General features: G+C 40.6%; 1 protein-coding gene across 1 annotated transcript in view; it reads right to left on the minus strand.

The window, feature by feature from the left end:
• Nucleotides 1-20,887, minus strand: part of prex2 (phosphatidylinositol-3,4,5-trisphosphate-dependent Rac exchange factor 2) — a 180,038-nt gene that overhangs the window by 66,382 nt on the left and 92,769 nt on the right. Inside the window, exons 18-23 of the mRNA XM_041814271.1 lie at nucleotides 17,678-17,826; nucleotides 17,513-17,598; nucleotides 12,878-13,014; nucleotides 11,455-11,572; nucleotides 10,631-10,815; nucleotides 8,107-8,268 (exon numbers count right to left, since the gene is read on the minus strand). Coding sequence (XP_041670205.1) covers nucleotides 8,107-8,268; nucleotides 10,631-10,815; nucleotides 11,455-11,572; nucleotides 12,878-13,014; nucleotides 17,513-17,598; nucleotides 17,678-17,826 — 837 coding nt within the window. The remainder of the gene's footprint in view (nucleotides 1-8,106; nucleotides 8,269-10,630; nucleotides 10,816-11,454; nucleotides 11,573-12,877; nucleotides 13,015-17,512; nucleotides 17,599-17,677; nucleotides 17,827-20,887) is intronic.

Below are 20,887 nucleotides of genomic sequence, written 5' to 3' on the forward strand. Positions count from 1 at the left end.
GCAGACTACTCTCCACTCTAGAGAAAGGAGAGAAAAGCGGGGAGCTGGAAACCCACCTTCAAGCAGCGTGCGGTACATTTTTACAGGTAAAAACCTCTAACCTTTACATAATAAAAAATGTCCAAACCACAATCTAATATTGCCTCCCCTATCCCCAACACCATTCAAAGAGTCCATTACCAGGAAACATGACTCTCTGGTGATGCAGCTTGTTATTCATGACGTCAAACAACACCAAGAGACCAAGGATTGGATTTGACATTAGATCTGCCTCTGCTGACTCTCACTGTTTGACCTTCAGCATCTTTAAGGATGCCATCTCTTGAGATGGTTAAAAAGGTTCACTGTGTTGCAATCCTTAAAAGGTATTCATGCAATGAGCCAGCTAAATAGTTTAAGCTGAATCCTTCCCAATCAAAATTACTATTTGTTTTAAATTATTACAATTTTTATCAGTTCAGTCCCACAGTCCTGGTCAAATGCTTTCTCTAAACTGTAATATGGTCACCTGCTGCTAGTATCCAGCAGCAGTGTTCTTTAATCTGACAGCAAACAACGGTGAACCAATTCAACCCCTGGTATATTGAGGGAACAGCGGGGTATAGCACTATTTTGATCTAAAAAATGTTAGAAATTAAGTTGTTTTTAGGCTGTGTCAGGTTATATTTACACATAACCTGAGTCTGGTTCTGTTTGCGATTCCCGTAAGGGAAGGTTTTTGTTGCCACTGTAACAAGGCTAAATATCACTAGTGCTGCACTTATAGTGATTAACACTGGTTGATCAAGATTGATAGCTAACTAAAGCACTGAATGACTACCTGTAAAGAGGATCGATAGCGAGTTCTGACTGTTTTCTTGGAGTTTTCTTGACTTAAAGGTAGTCGTAATCATATTCTGCACTTTATCATATGTGATATTATTCCATTAAAAACATCACTAATCCTTATCAGGAAATACTTTGCTAATAATCTTTGTTTGCACCTTGTCAGTTTGGGATAATTCTCACCATATGACAGGGATAGAGTTCTTCATACAGACTTAAGCAGATCACCCTACACAATAATCAAGATGACTGTCAGAGCAAATCCTCCCTTCTGACCAAAATCAGCAAAGGCCTGATTATTGGATGCTTCTTGCCAGATTATCCTGTGCTTTGTGGCGTGCTAAGAGTGGCTTTCTCCCTCTCCAACCTGATCGGAGGCGCTTCGACTCAATCGTAGATATTAAACATGTTTAATATTTACAACCAAAAATGTGCTGTGTGTGGTGAACACTGAGAACAGCCGCTCAGGCATGAGCATCTAATGGAGCAACAGCCAATCAGAAAACAAGCTGACTGAAGGAGGAAGGAAAACAAACTTAGCTATGCCAAAAGTAAACGTGAAGCATCAAGTTGGATGGACATCAGAAACGGAGGGGAAGCTTGTTGATTTGTGGTAACAAAACAAGTTTAACAACATGTACTGTAAAACATCCCCCAGATGGACTGGAAAGGGAGGGAGCTGGACTGAAACAGCAACGGACGTAGCTAAGCCTACTGCTTATCCTGCAGTCTCCTTGCATTGGCAGATTGTCAACACATTCAAATTCTAAGTTGTCTACTCTTCTCTTTTTACCACACTCCACTCTATCCTTAATGTTCAAGTTAAGTTTTGGAACTTGCTACAAGATGGCATTTCCATATCAAAGCCAAGCTGCAAAACTGGTGTGCCAATGCAATCATGTAGTAAATGCAGTTCCTTAAGTAACCACTTGAGGCTGGGTGCAAAAGCAGAGGATCTCTTTTTGGTTGGAATTCATCTGCTTCTATTGTAACAAAGCTAAGAGATATGAATGCATTTGCATGATTAGGGATCTGGCTGAGCAGACTGACAGCTTTGAAAGCTATTTGCCAGATGGCTTGAGGCCACCTCTTTGGCTGTTATAAATGGCTTTAGCATTTCAAACATGGACAACGCCATTGTTGGGCTTCATACAGAAACTAGTGGATGATGTCACTGAGAATATGTCCATCTTTTATACAGACTATAAGAGAAACACAATGCAAAGCAAGACTAAAGTATTGCTTGAACCCAACAGAGTTGACAGAAAATCACAAACTGCTTTATTCTTTGCTACATTGGATGCACTCTTTCTGAACCCTCCATCACAGGGCCTGTCTTAAATATAACACTGCAGATGATTTATAATCTATGGGTTAAGTTTTAGGCAACGTGGACTGTCAAGAATAACATATTGTATATGTTAAGTAAAGATTTTAAACTAAACATGTCTTCTCAGTTATCTTAAGTTGTTGCACCAAGCGAGATGATTTCCTCCAGATGGACCATGACCCTCTCTTGAGACTGTCTTGTCCGCCTCCAGATTCTCTCTTTTTCCAGGCCTCAGGTTAACATCTCTCCTTGTAACACTCTCTGATCTTGCTTTCTGTCTCTTTTTGTCCTCTTTCATCCCTTCCTATCTCACATCCCCCCTCCGATCTCTCTTGGGGTCTGTGAAAGGAATGCTCCACTGCAGGAGGGGGGATCTTACACAACAAACGTCCCGGCTGTGGCTGTGCAGGGCTATTTATAAGTGACTGGTAATTAATCCAAGGCCCCGCTCCCATGTTGAGTCAGATCTTTTCCTATTTCCCGTCTCACGCACACTTGCACGCATCGGGATGTTTGGCCTATAGACACACGCTTACAGATGTGAGGGAGAAGTGATGAAAATGCTTTGGCTCTGTCAACAACCAGCTGTGAGCTAATTATAAACAGAGCGCTGGATTACACTATGGATCACAAACTCAATGACAAGTTTGAAAGTCAATGACAGACATGTTGGCTAAATATTTCTTTCGTCACTTGCAGGTCAGTGAGAGCTGATTACACTTTCGCACAACAGCCTTCACACACTGACACTTGTGTTTCATTTGATTTGATGTGCCTTTTGTTTTATACTGTCCAGCATGCTGATGTAGGGGCAACGATAAAACAGGCAATTCTGAGGAAAATCTGTAATTCTTCATGGTTTTTGACAGTTCTCCTAATTAAGGTCTTTATGCAAGTACAAATGATTATTTTAGTAAGTGACAGGAGTGAACCTACCAAGAATGGAAAGATTGCTGCCTGCTGCTGAAAGTACCATAAATTGTGCGGCACTTGCCAAAGAAATAACCAACTCTAACCTCCAGTTTCCACATACACTGGCTGCGTCATGCTCCAACATGCAGTAGCTTTGCTCTAACTGGTGGCAAGCGACTTGGCACACTGGAAGCATGTCTAGAATGCTGCACAGCCCCAGCTTGAGACTAGAGGACGCAAGATCATGGGAGAACGATGAGTTCACACAGACATAACATGTCACCAGCAGATTGTTTTGTCTTTCTGGGGTTGATTTGTCATTTATTTCTAATGATTCCATGACTTTATTGCTTCTGCAATGGATGTATACATTATGAAGTTAAAAGGTTTATGTTTGCTACAAAGGATAGGCGGTTTCATGCAATATGTGGTTTTCCACCACAAAAGTTGACGTTGTCCCTTCAGCTGTGTGATTCACTAACCATAGGATGCAAGGTAATGTTGATATAGTGATAATTTATGATGGGAAGTCTATGCATTGTGTTGTTTTGAAGCAAACAGGATACTTGGCATGTTTTTCATGCTGTTTGGATTGATCGGCTCTTCCTAGATTGATGCCATTAGACTTATAGACCTGGCAGATATCTCAAGCAAAGTGGAGCAGAGCGGCACTTTTGGACACACTAGAGACAGACCAGGCCATGGGTAGTGGAACTGCAAAGACAGACAAGAAAGGGAGCAATTTGCTCTGCAGTGCACTACACTAGCTGATCACGGTGCAATTATTGTATGTGGAAACTGGAGGTTAGGGTGAACTCACACAAAGTCCAATACCCTGTACCATGCACTGCCCCTCACCCCCAACCCCCTTTGGCCTGCAGTCTCACTGCTCCAAGCCACAACCAGGCTTAAGCACAGTTAAGGCTTGATTTTGCTTTCTCTATGGACGGCCCAACTGACATAAACTGAACTTCACAGGCACTTTCAATTCTACAGATGCATAAGCATAAAACAGGCTTTACTTCTTGTACTATGTCATCATGTCATAATACACCACACACTTGGCGTTGTTTACAAAATCAGACTCAGTGTCTCCACAATAGAGAACAACACAGAGAATAATGCTGCAACTTAATCACTTTGTGGCTAATGTTTGAATCATGTTGGTCAGATACAGCATAGCAACTCGCCAAGATTTCCCCATTATGCAAGGCAGTGCATCATTTTCCTTTGATTATAGACCTTATCCATGTTGCATGCCTATGCCTGTGCATGAGCACCCATACTTCACTGAGCCCCACCTCCTTATTTCCATGCCAAGGCTAAGGAAGTGTCTTAAGGCGGCCTTATACCTAAAGACTTCTCTGATTTCAAAGCTGCAGACAAAATTCAAAAGTAAAATCATGGGAGTCTTGCTAAAGTCACAGCTTGGTCGTGTTGTCTCAGTTGTTAGGTGTACGATGGTCATAAGACCCGATTTTAGCAGCTTTAAGGCAGTCTTTCTTCAGTCTTGGCATTACAATAATATCAAATTTGTTGACTGACATGACAGGTACAGTAAATTGCCACTGGGATTTTCAAAGTAAAAGCCTGATCAGTGTTTCTGTGGTGAGACAACTCGTTTGCATTTTCATACAGTACTTTTGTTTTTAAGTGTTTCCAGGATAGTTCCTCAGTTATTAGTAAAATGCAAAGTTGCTTCTGTGTTTAACTTTCCTTTCGTTTCTACTCGATGTAAATGATTTAAAAACATCAGATTTTAAGAGAGATTAACTCAAATGTCATTTCCAACTCCTTCTACATCTTGCTCTCCACTCAAAAAGTGTTGTTGTGATTTTCCACCGGATGCATGATGGGAAATGATCTCAAAAGGAATCATATTCTAGTCTTTTAGTTAGTGACCCACAGTCTTTGCAAAATCTTAGTCTGAGACTAAAAACTCAATGGTTTGCTGGCAAATTGTCTTTAGAAGTGAGAGTCTCAGATGGTGGCAGTAAGTGCAGTGCAGAGCACTCATACTGGACAAACAAACTGGGCCTTTGGGGGTCCAGTGTCTCTTCAAGTCCCAAGCCACAAACAAATCTGTGATGATATTCAAGTGCAAAAGAAAGCCCATAAAGAAACTACAGTCTCCTGCCAAGAGTGTCATTCTCATTCAGTCTCTAGCGAAGCCTGGTTTTGAGAGACAGGGCACCTCTTTCAACTTCTGCAAAGTAGCTTCTTTGCAAGAGCAAGACCTCCAGATAAAATAAGACTGTAATTCTCCTTGTTTGAAACAGCTGAAAAACATCTCCAGTCATCTGGAAAAGTGTGATAGCTCTGGTCCATTATTAAATAATGCCAGCATAATTAATTCCTCACAGAAAAAGAAATAATGCAAATACTGCATTTCAGTTACCACCAAATCCTCTGAGGGTGCTGAAAATTTTACCACAAATGTGCCAAGCCATTAGCACTGGTGTGCAATTGGTGAGATTGCACCTTTTTTTTTTTTTTTTACTTTTTTCAGCAAGGCTTACAAGAAAAGGGGCAAATGTTTTCCATAAATGTGTGTCCAAAAACTGGCTGATGGATGTGAAAGCTGTGAATTTCAACTCAGCCAGAATAAACAATTGAAGTCGGCCCAAACAGCACTGGAGCAGCTAGATACTATTTGTTGTGCTGTTGAGTTTAACATTAGGATTGTGCTGAAGGGAATAAGCCCTTTTCACACACACATTTTTGAAAGTTTCAAGAAAATTTCAGGGTAGCCTGCCCCTTGCTTCTTCCAAGATTCCTTACTCTCACATATCGCTATTGACTTCCCCTACTGGACAGAGGAGTGACTCTCAGGAGTCAAGACATGAAGTAAAAAGGGCACTCCAGTGTTTAAAACACACATAAGATGGCAAGCATAGAGACAGAGTCTGACACTATGATGACTGTTTCTGCCTTTACATCAGTGCTAGGCTGAATTGGATTCATTTGCAGTATCAACAAATGAATGGAGAATTTGGAGAGAGGAAAAGAATATGAAGCTGTCTCTCTGTGCATTAAAGGCACAGTCATGCTCCAGCTGAAGGATATCAACACTTTTCGTGTCTCAATTCAAAGGCAAACAGCCTGCAAAGGAGCCAGCCTCTGTGGCCAGACTGAAGAGCTCTGATCAAAATGAAATGAGACAGCCAACAGAAGATTCCCTGCTTGCATCACCAGCGGGCCGACACTTTTACCTTATCATCAATGTCACTTAGCAGCTGCTAAGCTGTACCGCAAACAAATCATCCCCAAATTTAGATTTATGCAGCATTAATCTTCACGATACAGTACTGTGAAAAAGTATTGGCCTCCTTTCTGATTCATGATTTTTTTTTATGTTGAATGAATGTTTTGAATCATCAAACAAATTTTAATATCTCACAAAGACAACCCAAGTTAAAACAAAACGCAGTTTCTAAATGATGATTTTATTTATTAAGGGAAAAAAAATCCAAACCTATCTGGCCCTGTGTGACAAAGTAATTACCCCCTTTGTTAAATCATGAGTTTACTGTGATTAACCACAGTTCTTGGAAAGCTGAGTTTAATTTCACTGGCCACATCCAGGGCTGATTACCGCCAGATTTGTTGAATGAAGAAATCACTTAAATAGAAGCTGTCAGACAAAGTGAAGTAGGTTACAAGATCTCTAAAAGAAACACATTATGCCACAATCCAAAGAAATGAGAAACAAATTGATTGAAATCTGTCTGTCTGGAAAAGGTTACAAAGCCATTTCCAAGGCTTTGGGACTCCAGGGAACCACAATCAGAGCCATTATCCACAAATGGAGAAAACTGGGAACAGTGGTGAACCTTCCCAGGAGTGATTGTTCAACCAAAATGACTCCAAGAGTGCAACGATGACTCATCCAGGAGGCCACAAAAGAACCCAGAACCACATCCAAGGAACTGCAGGCCTCACTGGCCTCAGTTAAGGTCAAAGTTCATGACTCAACCATCAGAAAGACACTGGGCAAAAATGGCATCATGGGAGAGTTCCAAGGCCCAAACCACTGCTGACAAAAAACAACACAAAGGCTCGTCTCACATTTGCCAAGAAACATCCTGATGATCCCCAAGACATCTGGAGAAATATTTTGTAGACTGATGAGACAGAAGTTGAACTTTCTGGAAGGTGTGCAGCCCGTTACATCTGGAGTAAAAATAACACAGCATTTGACAAAAAGAACATCATGCCAACAGTCAAACATGGTGGTGGCAGTGTGATGGTCTAGGGCTGCTTTGCTGCTTCAGGACCTGGACCACTTGCTGTGATTGATGGAACAATGAATTCTACTGTCTACCAGAAAATCCTGAAGGCCAACGTCCAGCCATCCATTCATGACTTCAAGCTCAAGCACTCCTGGATTATGCAGCAGGACAACGACCCAAAACATACCAGCAAGTCCACCTCTTAATGGCTCAAAATAAAAAAATGAAGGTTTGGAGTGGCCACATCAAAGTCCAGACTTAAATCCAATTGAAATGCTGTGGTGTGACCTTAAACGGGCAGCTCATGCTGGAAAACCCTCTAATATGGCTAAGTTAAAATAATTCTGCGAAGTACAGTGGGCCAAAATCCCTCAACAGTGATGATAAAGACTCATTACCAGTTATCAAAAATGCTTGATTTCAGTTATTGCTGGCAAGGGTGGAACAACCAGTTATTAGGTTCAGGGGGCAATTACTTTTTCACACAGGGCCAGATAGGTTTGGATTTTTTTGTCCCTTTATTAAAAAAATCATCATTTAGAAACTGTATTCTGTGTTTACTCGGGTTATCTTTGTGAGATCTTAAAATTGGTTTGATGATCTTAAACATTTAAGTGTGATAAATATGCAAAAAAAAAAAAAAAACAGGAATCAGATAGGGGGCCAATACTTTTTCACAGCACTGTATATACTAGCCTAGAGAGATAGCAAAGACCTTTTTTAATGATTTTAAAATGTGTAAAAATCAACATATGCTGTAGATTATGGAGTCAAGTATGATCTAAAGCAGAGAGAAAATGTTGTTACCTTTCTGTAGTTGGTGATACGGCGGTTGATGTGCTCCACCCTCTCACCACACATGGCGCTGAAGCGTACCTGCAGCTCCTCAGGGAGCACGTCACAGCTGAAACTCAACCTGCCGCACATCTGCACCAGCATGTCGTCATTCTGCGCCAGCGCCTCCAGGATCTGGTCAGAGAGAGGGCAAATAAAAAAATCAGGGGTGATGAACTGATACACAGATGCCTCTAAAAGCCTTTCTGGAACAACTAATGCGATGTAAATGAGTGCCCAAGCTGTTTATACTTGAAATTAAACATGAAATTTGGCTGGAGGGCTGATTCCTCTACAGCATTTCATGAACAGCTTCACTCAAACAGCTCAAATGTCCATGTGCTATTCGTAAACCCAAGGAGATAAAGCCAGATTGTGATACATATGCTGTACGTATGCAGACTTCCACTTTCCAGATCAGATATTAGATACAAAGGAGAAGAGACGTACAGATCTCTGAGCTATTTTAATGAGATGCCCAGTGGAGGGAAGAGAGTAAAGCAGGGGAGGAAATGTAATCGCAGGAAGAGACTTAGCGATATTAAAATTCAACATCACACAGATCTCAGAGGATATCACGGACTTCTAGGGCAGATGTTTATAATAATTCTCAAATTACTGTCACTTTTGAGGAATGGGAAACTACTTATAGTCAGAAGGGATATGGCAGGTTTTACTTTTGTGAATGTTAGTGGGTTTCATTAAAGAGGATGCTTATAAAGCCGTTAATCCAGATCGTTTCAAGACATGGCTCCAACCTGTGATCTCTGCTAATTTACCATGAAGAGAGTGAGAGAGAGAAGGCTCAATATGGGATTTGGCAGAAAGATGCTGCCAAACATCCTTTTATGTTCCGTGCCAGCACGTGTGTGTGTCTGTGTCTGAGTGAATCATAATGCCTCTGTGTATCTTAAATCAATAATGATCAAACTCAAAGCATGAATACCAAGACGTACTGTAAAAAGCCTGCACTTAGCACAGCTGGAAACTAACATGACTGAAGCAAAGCTCTCTTTAACTAGCTTCAAGCCTCCCAATCTACACAGCAGGACAGCTGATGGCTGGGTCAGCCTGCTCTTGAGGATTTAAATAATTTCATTGTTCAATGATTAAACTGTTTTATACTTGACGGGAAATGCTGTGACAAGGCAGTTATAAATATTTGTGAGAATTTTCCTCAGATTTCAATTCAGTCTAACCAGCAAAAATAAATAAATGACATTGAAGACCATGGGGGATGAGGGGTTGTTATGCTTTGTTTGCACTGTATATGTAATGTTCTTTGTAACCATTAAAAGCTCTGTTCTGAGATGATGAGCACAAACTGTGCTGCTCATCATCTTAGGGTAATGAAACCCTCAGTCCCTTCTTTCTCTGTCTTTTATGTTTTCTGGGTGGATTATCAATGGGGAAAATGTGTTTGACCCTGTGGGTAGTGGGAACTGATTCTCCCGTTCCTCTCACATGTGTATAAAATAGAATCTTTATCCTAATTATTAATTCTGGGATAAAAATTCACACAAATTCCACCATATTCACACAATGGCCATTTTCCTCTGGCATCATGTGCAGGATTGAAAGTTTAGCATTTCAGGCTTGCAGATCATAAAAGGTGAATTTGACTCTTTAACACATTGTTTAATCCTTTTATCTCTTCTTCATTAACAGCAGACACAATGAAGAGGATATGGAAAAATCAAGGAGGCCTCAGGCCCATAGAGGAAAGTCAAATAATACAGTTACAATGTGTACAGCTGTTTCCAGGGGTCAGTGCTTGAATTCACACCTATCTCTTTCACCTTAATATGGAAATATTATAATATTATTATATATGTTACATTTTTTATATCTTTGTAAACAATTTTGACATAAAGTGTAATTGTGAAACTGGTTTGACTCCTTTTTAGTTGTTATTCCTTGATCCCAGGGCGAAGCTTCATAAATATTCATTTAGATTTCATAGTTATTGTCAAATAATTTTTAAAAAGTGATTATTTTTAATATTTTACTTAGAGCCAAATTACTCATTTCAAATCCCAACAGCAGGAAACTAACTTATACTTTAAACTTGAGCTTTATTTTCAAGTAAAACCCACAAATAAAATCTTTGATTTATGTTTATTAGGATCCTCACTTGCATTGGCACATGGCCACAGCTCCTCTTGCTGGGGTCTAGAGCGTAAAAAGATTAAATAAAGATATCTGGTTGCGTGGACAATGTAAGCTAGTGTCCAATGGTATCGGCAAAATGGACATACTAGGATCGGAGGGTTAAACTTGCTAAACTACATGTAGAAACTGTACCCATCTGTAGCATGTATCTAGCTTTCCCAAGCATGTTTAGAGGGAAAATGCTCACTGAAATCTTTGGAGGATAATGCCACTCCTATAGCTAAGTATCTTACACAACCTGACCTCAAAATTACTGAAACATCCCTTTAAGACAAAAGCAAAACAATAACACTTGTCTTGATTTATGATTCTTTAATTATCTCACCTTTGCAGCAAGGCTGAAGAATCCTTTAGGTTCGACCATCTTTTCCAGTACATGACACTTAATACCAGCTGTACTGTCGTACTCGTATATCACCCCGTACTCCAAGTGGACGTTGTCTACCGTCAGACTTACATGGTCCTTCTTCCCATCGATGATTGCTATCGTGTTGAATTTGTCCATCACCTCTGGGATTGCGGAAACACAAAGACAGCAGTGGAAACAGATCTCTGTTAAACAGCTTGTAAAATATTGCAGCACACATGCTTATACCATTAAAATTATGTAGCGTTCAACATCTGTGATCAACATAAATAATCCCAATGTTTACTATAAAAACGGCTTTCATCATCACTCGCTTAAACCACAAAACTTGCAGCTCATTTCAGAGGAAGACCCTCCACACATCATGGCTTCCCTCCATCACGCAAAGTAATCAATTCAAAGAATATTAGGTTAACCGAGCCAACGCTAACTCCATGACTTAATATAGCAATAAATCTGGAGCTGGAGCTGGATGCTATGAAGGGAATAGCGTTCCTGGTTTACTTCCTCAATGGGATTCATAAATTGTAGGGGAGAATTAACACTTGATGAGCCAGAGGAGGCGGCTGTTCTCAGACTAACACAGTCCAGATGAGCCTGTTCGGAGCTTGGCCTCCGTGTTAACTGGTGAGGGCGACGCGTTTGTGTTCCCGCGAAGACGCCTGTGTTACATCCACGGACACCTTGAGCTGAGTTTATTCCCCCTAGTGAGAAATTCTCGTGACTTTTTTTCCCTTTTTTTATAGGAATGTGTGCATGTACAAATGTGGGTGTGTTGTCACCTTCTACTTTACACTCGAAGCCGTCTCCGTTTTCCTCTGAGGTTGGTTTCTGATTGGTTTTCTGGTTGTCCTCCAGAGCGCTATCGGTGTTGTTGTACACCCACTTAATGGTGTCTTGCTGCATTGGATGACAATAAAAGGAATCATTTAAAATACAAATAAATAAACACTTCTTTCCTTGCTTTTTTATTGACTTGTAAACAACTGGCTGTTTGTATTTAACTTACTGGAACTTTAAGGATTCTATTCCTCTATTATTCTACTGCTAAATGAAAATAAACCCTAAACACAGCGCTCTGGTTGTCGTGTGTTTGTGTGAGATTGTGTTTGAGTTCGATGCAGCATGTTTAGCTGATTCTGCCCAGATACGGTGTACAGTGTCACAGTTGGTTTGGCACAGCAAAGCAGTGAAAAGCCTCCACAAACATATGGGAACATGGTGCTTGGTGTGACCGCAAATGCAAACCCATGCCAATCTCATCAACTCACTTTAGCGTGCAACACAGCCCTGCGTGCATGTGTGTATTTTTGTGTGTAGATCCGTCTGTGTCTGTTCGGTCCTCTCCACACCCGAGCCCACAGTGTGTTTTCTGCCAAAGCTACATGCTGGGCCTGCCTACTGGTCTGTGGTCTTCTCATGTACCACCAGACTCACACAAAGAGACAGAGAAGGCGGGTCCTCTATGTCCCTACTTGATGTAAACCAGATCTCCAGTAGAGTTGGAACCCTGAAGTTCTTCATTAAGCCTCACTTCCCTGCAGGGGCTAAATTATAGCGACACTCTACCCTAACACACCCTTGGGTTTCTATTTTTCACACAACCTTCAACAGGTGGACTGAGCCTGCTTTCTCCAACTGTACTATAATCTTCCCTTTTCCACCATCTTTTTTCCTCCTGGGATCTCACCCACCCCCGGATCTTTTCCCACCTCTCCCCGCAGCCTGCCAGTCTCCCACAGCAGGCCTGCTGCAGTGAGCCAGAGGTCAGCTAAAGGAGCCAAAACTAGTATTATTTCTGAATAATGACCCAAGAGAGGGAAAGACAGGGTCAGAAAAAAAGGAAAAGGAGAAGAAAGAGACAGAAAATGAAGGTAAATGGGAGCTTGGGGGTCTCTATGAAGTTTTTTCTCACAGTAACTAGTCCTTGTTTTGTTCTTTAAAGCTTTTTACGGTATCCACACTTTCCCTCTTTCTAGTTTTCTTACATAACTTTCTAATTACCTGACATATGAGTCAGTGGAAACACGGGAAACAAAAGTGTGACCAAATCAAACATAATTGTGGAAAAATAACACATAAGGGGATTTTTCTTGATGATACAAAAATTTCCCCTCTTTCTTCCTCTCATAAAACTTTCAAAACTGCAGTGTCACATTTTGCTTTTCCTTTACGACACTCAGCTTTTTTCTTCCCTTGCCTCACCTGCGAGGGCCGTCTGTACTTCCTGCACGCCGTGACATGAGCGATGACGCTGGCATGGCTCTCCTTGCTCACATTGATGCCGTTCACCTTGATGATGCACTGGCCCGGGTGGAGACCGGCGATGGCTGCAACTGTGCCTGGCATGAGACAGAATCAGGCAAAAAAAGAAAATAGTGAAAAAAGAGAGGCGTCAAGGGCACAACTGCTGCATTTTCTCATGCAGGTGAATCAGGGTAAAACAAGCGGGATTTCCTCAATAATAACCGTCACATCCTGTACCCAAAATTGGGTTTAACAGCATTCCTTTTTCATCTATGTATTCACGACTCAGTTTCCTGTTTTTAAAGCTCAGGAGGAGTGTGAGAGCGAGCACAGAGCGATGGGAAGTTGTTTATCTGGGGTAGACGAGCGCCTCTCTAAGGAGCGTGATTCAGACTGTAAGAGAACTTCAAGGTTTACAGCTATCAGAAGGAAGTGCATGGCAGACTAAATATTCCTCCCATTTGTTTGCATAGCTCACACATCATGCATACCTCCCAGTGCAATATACAGAACCTGCACTCCTCCAGGAATTATGAAAATTAAATTATTCAGCAGTGGTTTATCTGCAGCTTAAATCATCTTAGTGAGAAAGCATATTAACAGAAAGGTCCAACATACTTATCAGAACAGAAGACTAAAACAGGCTGGACTCCAGAAGAGCTGATATCATAGAGTCTGTTTTGACTTCAAGGACATGAACAAGAGCAGTACAAGTTACAGAAATACAGAATCCACTTTATTTGGGTTGGATCTCCTTTTGTGGGTCTATTTATTCTCTCCTATCACAGACTGAGATTACGCAAAAATCCCACAGTAGGCAGCCTGTGAAGTCTTTTTCAGTTTCGTAACAGAACCAACAAGTTCTTTTAGAGTTTGTACAAAGAACAGGAATACATAAAGCATTGGTGCTATTGTCACTACTTATAAATATGGCTTATGACTTCCCTTACAGTAAAGGATGAAGCTAAAATCTGATAGAGCTGAGCAGAAACCAACGGTACTGAAAAATGACTCTATGTAACACATATAGGTCGTTTCCACCAAGCGGTTCGGCTCAGTTCGGTTCGGTACGGCATGCATGTTTTTGCATTTCCATAGAGCAAAAGTTGGAAAGGATCTCAAAAAACCGACCTGTACCGTCCCACTTTTCGGCACCCTTCCGTAGGGGTGCCAATCTTACCTATCTGTACCAAAAAGGTGGAGCTACACACACAACAATAGGGGCTGCACTGACGTCATGTCAGCGCACGACTCAGCTGCCCCCCTCTGGGCTTCAAACACGCAAGTCTGCGCTGTGAGAAGCGGGCGAAAACAGGAGAAAAGCGGACTGCTATCTGTCTAAATGGGAAATATTTGGACTCGATGGTGATCCAAATTGTTTCCTAGTCTATGGATATTGGTATCTGGCCACAGATCAAGTTCCTGACGTACGGACCTGATTTTAAGAACACAAAGCAGAGCCCAAAGGCTCACATCAGCCTGATCCATCCATGATGGATGAGAAACTAAATTAATGCTTGTTTTGTGAATATGAAGCCTTAGAACAGTTCATTCTCATCTGTAACTAGTTATTAATCTACTTCTTACGTTAGGTAACCTGTGAAAACATCGCTCTGTGGTTGTTGAACGGGCTCGTAAAACTTCAGGCTGCAGACTATTTTAAAACGAGATCAGCGCGCCCCGGATTTCTGACTTAATCTAGTTTGATTTTAACATCAGCTGAACTTTTACTTTGTTTTTAATGTGGCAAATTCTCACCGTGCAGCTCAAAACTTTTATATTTTGTCGTATAAACTGTTCTAGACTAGATATATTCACATATTAACGTAGCGTTACGACTCAAAGCGTCTCTGTACACGTATTCCATCAGCTGTGGAGCTGTACTGACAGCGATTATCATCACTACAATGTAGTTATTTTTCAAAACGCACTTTAAGCTGAAATAAAGCTGTTTACTGCTTATTCCCGAATTATTTCTGTCACTCATCCTTTCTATAACTCTGCGGCTGGACCAGCAGACTTGAGCTGTCTGTGACTTCATATGCATGCTTTTACAGCCCCGCCCACCCAAGTGAGAGCACGAGTGTCTGTGGAAACTCAAACTAGTCGGGGGTTTAGCGTACCAAACCATATCAAGCCAAACTGAATTAAACCAGACCCCCTGATGGAAACATGGCTATAGAAAACACTACAGTTCCTTAAGTGTCCACTTGAAGCTGCAAAAGTGAGTCAATTCCCACTAGGTGCCATATTAAAACATTGACCTTTACATCAGGTAAAATGTGTTTACATCCTGGTATAGACACAGTTTAATGGATGGCTGTGTTTTTTCAATAACTTGTGTTTTAGTAAAAATAAGGCTTGTACTGTAGGTGTGTCAGGGGGCTAACCCCAAAGTCCACATACTCCATCTGCAAAGAACAGGGTGGAGCAAACTGTCCCAGAGGCGCGACTCCGCTCTGCTTGCGATTCGCACAAGGTCAGTGCCAGTCGCTGCAAAAACAAATCAATCCATGTAAAGCAGATTAATAAACTAAAAGTCGCTCTCTCACTCCCATTTCCGACTATATCCACTGTCTTTCTCTCTAAATAAAGGCATGAAACCCCCAAAAATATAGCTTGAAAAAGAAGTTAGTCAAGATCAGCATCTCTAATTTTGACAACCGCCATCATTGGGCTTTTTAGTTCCTCTTAAGAAACCAATGAGTGACTTCACTGAGGCTATATCTAGATGCAGTCTTTAGTTTTTAACTAATGGCAAATGAAATCATGCTTATATACCCCTACGGCAAATAACTAGCCCTAATGTGGCCATGAACCATGTCATTGCAACCACATAAATATATATAAGCTAAAATGTGGTATTACATAAGCCTCAGAAGTTTAATTGACTTTAAACATTAGATAGCACAGTCTGTCAAAGCTAGCAAATTATCTGTAATTAATGCATAACACTTTCATTGCACTAATACTTTTAAAAGGTATGAGATACTGACAATACTTGAGTTGATACTTAATGCTCAAGTCTAAGTGTCAAATTTAATATTCTGAGGGATAAATTCTATAAAAACATTCCTTAGGATAAGTTATGGGGTTACCAAAGTAAAAAAAAAAATTGATCAAAACCAGAGTGGTGGATTAACAGGAAGGGTTATACGGGCTCAAACTGGTACAACAAACTTCTTAAAAAAGACAAAATTAAAGCAAAATTATAATTACAAAGAGCAATGTCAAAGCTTTACAAGACTAAAAGGCTTATCACCAACAAAGAGAATTGTGAGTAATTCCCCTTAAAAGTACTTTCATGCTGATCCTATCTTTTGAACTCGTCTCATTTCTTGTTCTTTCTCAGTTTTTCTGCCTCTAATTGGTTTTACCTGCTTGTGTTGACCTCAGACACCAGGAGTGAGCATCTGTTATGGCAATCAGGAGGATTAAACACCCTCTACATCACCAGCCTTGTCTCAGGGGATCAGAGTATTCAACACACAGCAGGGTTCCCAGGTAACTCACACAAACACACAAGCACATCGCAACTCTCCCCCTGCTATCTTACTTAAATTGCTTAAGGAAGAAAACAAGATCCAATTCCCCTGAAAACAGCCAGACAAGGCCTTGAATTGTTTTCAGATTGGACCCTATCTTGTGCCAGCTGTCATAGCTGTGCCACTAAACATGCTGTGTTAGAGGAAAATGACTCAGGGCTGAAAAAGGCTGAGTGCCTTTCCATCAAACAGGAGCATAGGTAGAGTGGAGTGATTGTGACATGCAAAATATATATTGCAGCTGTTTTATAACGCATTCTCTCTTATTAAAACTGTTTTGCTTTCTATTTCAGAGTCTTGGCAGCAGGAGTACTACTGTTGACTTTGCATCCTATTTTTAATAGATTTGTATAGCCCCTTTCATATAGGCACTTCTCTCGTTCCTAAAATTTTCAAGGTGAACTTGAAATTCTGGATAAAGTGAGTTATACAGGGCAAAATCTTAACATGCATGTTAGAAGGGGTAGTTTTATTTTAATTATGAGACCAGCGTGAACCCATCGGGTCTTGGAGCATGTATAGAGGCATCTTCATACAGTTTTCAGTTTTTTTAGATCCACTTTTTCACTTTAACTGTGAAAACCTCAATATCTCAATATGTTAAAACCTTACAATTTGACTTCTGCAGCATCCTTCTTACAACAGGTAATACCTCTTGAAACACAGACCAGCCACCCTCAGTCTGACAAAGAAAATCTCACCACCATGAGCGACAGGTGTGAAAGGGCATCTCTGGGAAATGTCAGAGGCAGGCTTTCCTCGTTTTTCTAGGAAGTTGCATGTGTGAAATGGGCTTGTGTCAACAGTTATGCACCAATTGCACACAGTAAAACCCAATTCTGAATTGGAGAGTGATGGATAACCAGCTAATTCCCAGTTTCAGAAGCACCATCCATTTGAGTCACATGGAAAGAGTGACCAGGAAATCTGGCAAACTTGAGCATGCACTTGCTAATTGATGTCACAGCTGTTTACCAGCCATGACACAATAACAGACTCTATAGGACAAATTTTTCTGATAAACTGAAGTTAAAGACAAAGTTCATACCCCGACCAACAGCATGGACTACGGACGGACCAAATCCACGTATCTGGAAACCCAACCCTTCAGCTGAGTCGGAGATCTTCACAGTCCTGAAGGCAAGAGGAGAGAACAGCTGACATAAGAGGGCTTTGACAATCTATCTTTGATAGTGTTGCAGACCTGACTTACTCTCTTGGCTTGGTGCTAACCAGCACCCTGAGGGGACCCTTGCTGTTGAAAGACTGCCTGAGGAGAACTTCCACTTCAGTGAAAGGCCTGAGGAACACCAGGTCCCCATTGATGGCAAACAACTTCTTGCCTACCTCCAGGCCAGCCATCTTTTAATAAAACATAAAAGAAAAGAAAACAGGAGATGGAAAGTATTGAGTGGAGCAGCAATTTTTGAAGAATCATGATGAAATTCTGCTTTTAGCTTCAGGTAAACTGTGCTAGGCATAGAAACATCAATATTACCTCAGGGTTTTTATATAGCACAAAGAGAGGCAAACACACTCCCAGTTATTGAAGACAACATGTGAAAACTTTTATCTCTGAGTATACAGCTGGATCAGTTTGTGGATTTCTTCCTCTCAGATTAAATATTTGAAAGCAAACAACACCAGCCTCTATGCAATCCAGATCTTCCAGATGCATTGAGAGCTACTTCAGAGCTGGAGGGAATTATGGGTCGTGCACTCAGATTGATCACATTTGCTTTCAAACTGCCCCATCTCATTTTCATCTAGCAGATCAAAGCTAAAACCAAAGAAGACCTCAAAATATGGTGCCTATTAATGGGCTCTATTTTGGGTCAAAATTGATTTAGCATGAAGCCTGTTCAGTTTAGGAACAAACATTTGGAGATTTTTATTTTTGTGACTGAATGTTGAACCACAGTGTGACAACAAAAGGCTTCTGCTGACTGTGGTTTAATTGCTATGGAAGAGTCAAATCTTTGCACAAACTTCTGGAAAACAAAATCAAATATAGCAGGAATCTGTACACTGAGATGTCAAACTCATGCTTGGATTTTGGTGTCCATTTGTTAGATGGCATCGATGTGACTTTACTGTCCATTGTATAATGGATAAATACAGCTAACTAGGTGTAATAAAACACAGAATTTAGAAGTTAATTCATACCCCAAAAATCAGACCCAGTTTCAACTTTATTACCATGAACCGTTTGTCACATGTAGAAGATTTTTTTTTGTTTTTGAACAAAGAAAACAACAAACTAAGTCAGGGCTGCCGTCACTGGACATAAATAAGACGAACAGTAAAAGTACATACATTTATATAAACAATATAATATCAAATATATTTAATATCAAATTGGAGCAAAAGGAGCAAAAGAAAAACTGTACAGTTTCACATAGGGATGCACAGGACCAGCAGAGCAGTGAAAGTCCATCCCTCAGTAGCAGGCACAAGAATTACAAGTCACTTAAATTAATAATAACATTTTTTTAAAATCAATTTAGGCCCACCATCCTGATCAAATACTCTGTATTAATTGTTATATAATCCCCCCCACACACAGTGGGTTATGAAGTGTTACGAAGTCTGTGTAAGGCTCTACTCACATATAACTGAAGCATTAAGAGAAACTATTCTGCACATTAATGTGGACGTTATTCTGCAAAGACGACTGCAGACGGGCGGTGCTAACGCTGCTAACATGATCCACATTCTGCAAGCCAACTGTACACCACTTATCAGATGCCCCAGTGATGCAAACTTATTTAGGGCTCAATGAGACTGTTTACCAAGTGGTAAAGCTTGAGAATCAGCCATGAACTTTTAAAATTGATAGTATAATTAATATGTATACACTGTTAAAAAGACAACAACAATCTATTCACCAGAGTTTGTATTCTTAATTGTGTTAACATGAAAATTAAAATAGCTATTATTTAACTAGAAAATACATGTTAGACCAACAATGTGCACCTCAATATGACCAAATATGTAATCGTAAATTAGCAGAATTTGCAATTTGTTGTTGGCACAACAAAGTAGGAAAAAATACCCATAATGCAGTTCTGACATTGACCCACGAGGTCAAGCACACGCGTGCGCATCCTCTCCCTCACTGGACCTTAGCCCTTGGCGCGCAATTTTGGAAACGGAGACTTTTCTGTAGGAGTCTGTCTGAAGAACTAGAGGAGTCTGGAATAAACTTGATGGAGGAAACACCAAGATTCAGAGGTAATGTCAGTTTAAACTTAACGTTGTGAATTTAATTCTTTAAATGTTCCATGCAGCCCATTTTTTATCTAAACTGAATAAACCGAGTGACTGAAGAGCTTGCTAGCATTGTCTAGATATTAGCTTAAGTTAGCTGTTAAGCTTCAGGCAGTGAAAAGTAATAAGTTATGACCATGGCAGCAGGTATGACTTTTGAGACAAATATGAGTAGGTTTTAAGTTTTATCTACAGGTTTTCAGTTTTGTTTTGTTGTTGTTTTTTGCGTAGCTTGGTGGAATAGTAACTAGCTAACAAGCTAAAGAAAATGCCAACTCATAGCCTGGCTAACTGAAATGCTTCCTGAGGGTACATTTCTGTACCTTTGTGTCTGTGTGACAGAAAATGTCCTCTCAGGGTCCACTTCTGTACCTCTAAAGTCCCGAGAGTTTATAACGACCGTTGGTTAGTTGGTGTACAGTAACTGAGAGCTTTAACTTATTATTGTGTTAGATTGTAGAGAACTGATGAGTAAAGAGCTTCACATGTTATTTAAAATATCCCCTTTCATGTTGTTACTGTTTTAAATGGGTTGTTAAAAGTTTCTTAAGTAGTTGTGATGGCGTCATCGCAGTGGTATCCCTGTTTACAGAGGTGTATGCAGACAGGTGAGCTGACTCTGCCCTTTGCTAGAAACTACACCAGTGTGGTAGAAGGCTGATAAAATGTAACGCTTCTTTGCTGCATTAATGGTTCAGTTGTTAAATATGTGGGTCTTATCGGAGTGTTTTGTCAACCATCGGACCGTTAGCAGGCTATCAGTTGGCGTGTCACTAATATGAGTAAAGCTCCCACAGGAGACTGTGTCAGAAGAAAAGGACCCGTTGCCGTTTGTCTTTTAATTTCCTGCCATTCCATGCTCATGCAGTGTTTGTTTATTGGTCGCAGATTCTTTTTAATATCATTAAACGTAGCATTCACACGGACTGATGTTACGTTGTAAATAGCGACCGTGTTGATCAATGACTTTCAGCCAAACGGATGTTAAAACGGAAACTTTCCCCACGAATTCGCTCTGTTTACCCTTTCTCACCCAGTTCATATCATTAGAGTGCTTTCTTGGTGTACTTTAGGCCAAACTATACCGGTTGGGACAGATTTAGTCCTTTACACCAGCTGAAAGTCCGTGATGCATTTAAGTAAAGCAAGTAAG

The sequence above is a fragment of the Cheilinus undulatus genome, linkage group 19, assembly GCF_018320785.1.
Source record: "Cheilinus undulatus linkage group 19, ASM1832078v1, whole genome shotgun sequence".
NCBI lineage: Eukaryota > Metazoa > Chordata > Actinopteri > Labriformes > Labridae > Cheilinus > Cheilinus undulatus.